The sequence below is a fragment of the Vigna umbellata genome, chromosome 11 (assembly GCF_029865625.1).
Source record: "Vigna umbellata cultivar VRB3 chromosome 11, Vumbellata_1.0, whole genome shotgun sequence".
Taxonomy (NCBI): Eukaryota; Viridiplantae; Streptophyta; class Magnoliopsida; order Fabales; family Fabaceae; genus Vigna; species Vigna umbellata.
In genome coordinates, this window is record NC_142175.1 from 19,503,734 (window position 1) to 19,509,075 (window position 5,342).

At 28.2% G+C, this 5,342-nt stretch overlaps 1 protein-coding gene across 1 annotated transcript; it reads right to left on the minus strand.

The window, feature by feature from the left end:
* Window positions 1-945: 945 nt before the first annotated feature.
* LOC124842561 (uncharacterized) lies at window positions 946-2,830 on the minus strand. Its single transcript, XM_047319069.2, has 2 exons — window positions 2,535-2,830; window positions 946-1,842 (listed from the first exon to the last, which is right to left on the minus strand). Exons 1-2 carry the CDS (start codon window positions 2,589-2,591, stop codon window positions 1,240-1,242), a joined length of 660 nt encoding a protein of 219 aa, XP_047175025.1. The 5' UTR covers window positions 2,592-2,830; the 3' UTR covers window positions 946-1,239.
* Between the last annotated feature and the right edge of the window lie 2,512 nt (window positions 2,831-5,342).

Sequence of the window (5,342 nt, forward strand, 5' to 3'; positions counted from 1 at the left end):
TATTCATACTTGATATGACAGTTAAACTATTAATACCTGTTAACTATCCATAAATGATTTTAACTCTTCGTATATTTCCTATATGAACAAATATAATGTAAAGAGAAAAAAAAATCATAAATATAATATCTTAAAGTTTTGGATTCAAAATAATATAATTTCTTTTACAACAGTTTAATTCAAATTTATTTTGTGTTGAATTTCCTCGTTGAGTTCCTAGAATGAGCCGGGATGTGTTACTTCATACTTATTAGCCAATTTCTCGTTAATGCATTTAGTTAAAAAAAAATTATTTTGAATTTCACGTTTGAAATTGATAAGCTTTGAAGAAGGATAGGTCTCCAACGCATAAATGGATGATTATCTCTTCTCTCTTCTGTTTATTTTTCACTTTTTTTTCCTAATAATTATTAAAAAAATTGTACTATAAGTTTAAAATGTTATCCTCAATCTATCATAGGATAATCGGTGCTCAAATTAAAGTTTTCCTCCAATGAACACATATGGTTATGTGGACAATGGACTTCCTCTCCAAGTCATGACATATATACTTGTTAGCTCACCAAACTGAAAATCTGATCAATAACGAAAGAAAAGCAAAAACACACCATCTTCAATTCCATGTTGTACTCAATTCCAGAAACACAAATATATTACCAAATACACTTAAGGAATCGAACATTCATGAAAAATATTAAATATATCAATTCAAGTTTATTACATTATTTAACTTAATAGAGTATTCTAATAATATACGATAACTCCACCATATGAATTTATTTTGTTTATAAACAATATTATTTAAAATATTGAGAGTGCTAAGAAACTGTTCGATGAAATGCACGAGAGAACTTTTGCCGTGTAAAATGCAATGGTTGTTGGATGCTCTTTAGATCATATGTATATATGCAAGCTGAAGAAAGTAAGTTCATTACACTTTTATCATATAGATGGTTTTCTTGCTATTTTGAAGGTCAAGAATGGTACAAATTTGAACTTCTTTTTCTGTTATACATTCATTGCTTCTTTGGCCTGTGAAAAAAAATTAACAGACCAAATGATTTACACCAATATACACTTAAACACATGAAAAAGAAAAAAGCAAAATAGAAGATCACTGAACAGAAAATGGCTTCTGTTCTATAACACATTCCTAGGAGGTACCCTTCAGACCATGTTATCTATGTTTACTTCTATGATTTCATATTATTCATAATCCAAAATCAAACCTATCAAACGTTAGACTTCAATCTGCACTTTCTTATGAGGAGAGGTGACCCTAAAAATATGTTCCTCTCCAGTGCAGTTGTCCACTTGAACAATCCAACGACTCCTCCTTCGGACAACCCTGTGATTATTATTACTCTTCAAATTTGGATCTATTTTGGCCACCAACAACCCTTCTCCAATGGGTAAAAACGATGCTCTTAGTTGTCTCCATCTTGAAGCTCTGTGCTTAACATTGTATCCTACCACAACTGCACCATCTCTGCTGGCACCTTTAAATGCTGCTAGAAAAGCTTCCCTTGCATTACTGATGTCACAATCCACAAGCACAAAATCAGCTCCTTTGTAATCTCCTAGCAGAAGGCTTCTCACATCTCCTACAACAAACTCAACACGATCTGCATAAACTCCTAGATCTTTTCTCAATGGTTTTGTCTCTATTTGGTCACAACATACACATATCACACGGCCACCAGTTTGATGAGCCGCTGCAGCCAGAGCAAGGGTGGCTGAACCGGCCACGCCGGCACCGGCCACCACCATGAGTTGTGCATTGTTTCCTGCTGCAAGAGCAGATATGAACTCTACTACATCAGGTTCTTTGTCTCTTTTGGCCTGCAAAAGGACAGCAAAATATATGATACCCTTATAAAGTGACAGTGAAGACATAACACCAATAAAACATTACTCCAACCTAAAAATCTTACACAAATGAGTTTACGAATCTTCTTCCTTATATATATACTTGAATTTTGCAACATTAGGGTATTAGAAACCATGATCTTCACCCCATATCACCAATCAGTTACCCAACAGAATTTAACATTATACTTAACTCACATCATCCAAAACCTTAAGATTATATCATTTTTACTTATGATGTTCAACTAGTGTTCTAACCTAAACTAATGTAAAAATCTTACCTAAGTTAGGATCAAGAATATGTTCCACATACCCTCTTCCTTTAATCCACAGACATCTTTTAATAAATAAAATTATGCAGAATAACCAAGTTTTAATGCAGATAGTATCTCAATCACAGTAATTAACCTTAACAACTTACAGAACATAATGTCCAAAAATACTACATCACTCATGAATCAAGATTAAATCAAGATTAAAGATAACTTATAATCACTCTACTACTCTAACCTAATAGACACCTTAAGAAACAAAAACAGGAGTTACCAGATTCATCACCTTGATTATCAGATCTCAACCAAATCAAGGCTACAGCAAATCTCATGGGACAAAGAAACAAAGTAACATAAAACAAACCCATCTTAGATATTGGTCTTGGTTCTTACCATTTTGAGTGCTTGTAGATAAGCTTTTTTGGCATTTTCAGGGGACCAATTAGCCATATCGTTGATGTGTTTGTTTCTCTGAAATGGAAGATTTCTTTGAGTAAAACTTTGAGCTAGCTTTGATGTGTAAAAATGGTTGTTTCATGTTGTTGAAGAGGTAAGAAGGTTATACATATATAGTAATAATAATAAATGTGGTGAGAAAACCATAGCTTATCTCCGCTCATGGCATTGAATATTTTAGACTTTTTGAGTTTGGAAGCAACTGAGGGAGGCCGTTATCGTAGATTCTCAAAATTCTGCCGACCAAACAGGCGCCATTAATGTTCAAAGTCTCGTTACAAAATAAATATGATTCAATGTTGCAAATTAGATTCTCCTTTCTCATAGAAACGCAACAAAGACATCATAACACATTTTTTCAATATTCTTTGACGACTCATGGTAAAATTCAAAATTATTTGACCACTTTTACGTTTGGTGTATATATATATATATATATATATATATATATATATATATATATATATATATATATATATATATATATATATATATATATATATATATATATATATATATATATATATATATATATTTCTGAATTTTGACATAAAATTAGAATTTGTTTTAATATTTCATTTCAAATTTTTTAAAAATAAATAAATATTATCATTTTAATCTAATTAGTTAAATTTTAACATGTAAAACAACTATATTTATTTATTTATTTTAAAAGTTTGAGATTAAAATGTTTCACAATTTTATATGGACACAAAATTCAAATTTTGCGTCAAAATTCAAAACTAAAAATATTTAACTCATTTTAAATTTAATACATAATTAATACACTAAAATCCATGAAATTTAATTTTATCTCAAAATTCAAGACTAAACATATTTGACTCATTTTAAATTTAATACATAAATTTTAACTAGTACATTAATCAATTATAAGATGACATCCTAACTAAAGAATACTAAGCTATTTGAACTAATGGTAAAGTACTTATATTCATTAAAGTAAACACTTTTGTTTTTGTTCAAGATTACAAAATTCCTAAATAAAATTTTCTAGCAATTAGCTTCACCAAATATCTGCCACATAATTTGGGCAACCAAATTTATATTATTTGATTTGATCTTCATAATTAAATAAGCAATTTGGTCACAAGCACGGAAGGACACGTGGAAGGAGGGATTTTGTTCTTTGATAACCATGCATGTATGGATGAAGGTGTGGAATTAGAGATTTGTTTTGAAAGTTTTTCTTTTTAAATTGGAAGAGGAGCATTGAATTAACTAAGTGGTCCAAACTTGCTAGCTATTCCAAGGGTGTGGACGAAACCTTGAACAGCACAATTACACATACAATGTAAATTAGGCATCTTAATGGTAAAGTTTAGGGCATTGAGTTTTCTAAGTTTAAAATTTTGGTATTATATGATCTTTCCATTGGAGAAGGCTGACATGGTAAAACATTCAAGATTTTTTATATTTTGAATAAGATACTAATTTATAAGAATATTTTTTTTTAATCTTAGAGACTTTTTTTTTTATTTTTTTTCTGAGAACCAAATAAAACATTGATTAAAGTAGGAGTCGTATTGTATTGAAGTAAAAGTTCTAAAGAGACTTGAAAGAAGTACGGCACACTAAAGTCTACAAAATGAAAATTAACAACTTTGACATTAAAGATGACTGATACAATCATTTTTTAATAAGAAGCTAAAAATTTGCCATAAACCTTGTACATTGAAGAAAAAAAAAGTTAGATAGGTGAAATTCAATCCTAACATCTTCTCATTTTGTTATCTTTTAACATTGTAGTTATGTTAATTGTGATTCACTTTACAACTTACAACTCAATAGTAAATGAATAACATTAAATTTAAATTGTGCATAAACATTTTTACAAGTTTAATCAGAATTGTAATTAACAAAATATTTCATAAGATTTTAAGGATATAACACTTATTTCAAAATACTACAATAAACTTGGTGTACTAGAATAGTAACAATATAAATTGCCTATAACATTAAGAATACACACAATTTTCTTTACAAAAAAAATTAAATACCCAAAAAATATTTCTAGATTGGTTAAGAGGTGTCCTACGATTAGGATAGCAAAAAAAACTCGTTTTAGCATATATATATATATATATATATATATATATATATATATATATATATGCTGATAAAATCTGTAACAGATATTTGATACTTACGGATTGTGAATAACACATGTATTTTAATATTCGTTTATAAACGGGTCGGGTTCAAGTATTATAGTATCCGTATATGTAAATATTCGTTATTTACAAAAAATAAAATAAAAATTTAATTTATATTTTATTAAGTTAAATTTAATTAAAACTAAAATTAATATATATTTTATTAAGTTAAATTTAATTAAAATTAAATTTTAATTTATATTTTATTTAATTTATATTATATTTTATATATTTTTTGTAACTTTATTCAAATTTTATTTTAAAAATTTACAAAAATATATTCTTTTAAATATTTGCGGTTACCCGTGAGTACCTCAGATTTTAAAATATCTGTGAGTATTTTTAAAATGGGTATCCACACGATTAGTGGATGGGTAACAAGTATTTTTTTTTGCGGGTCAAGTAACAAGTAGACACTATCCGTATCCGACCTGACCCGTTGCCATCTTTGAGTGTATGACCAAAATAGTCATCATAAGACAAATAAAAAATAAATGTGACTAAACTAATTTAAATTAATCTCAAATATAAATTGTTTTCAATAATCATACAAAACTTTTATATCCATGTT

Coding starts and splice junctions, on each gene's coding strand:
- LOC124842561 (XM_047319069.2), bottom strand. CDS start 2,591: ATGGCTAATTGGTCCCCTGAAAATGCCAAAAAAGCTTATCTACAAGCA. Junction 1,843..2,534: donor ATCTACAAGCACTCAAAATG/GTAAGAACCAAG, acceptor GTCCTTTTGCAG/GCCAAAAGAGACAAAGAACC.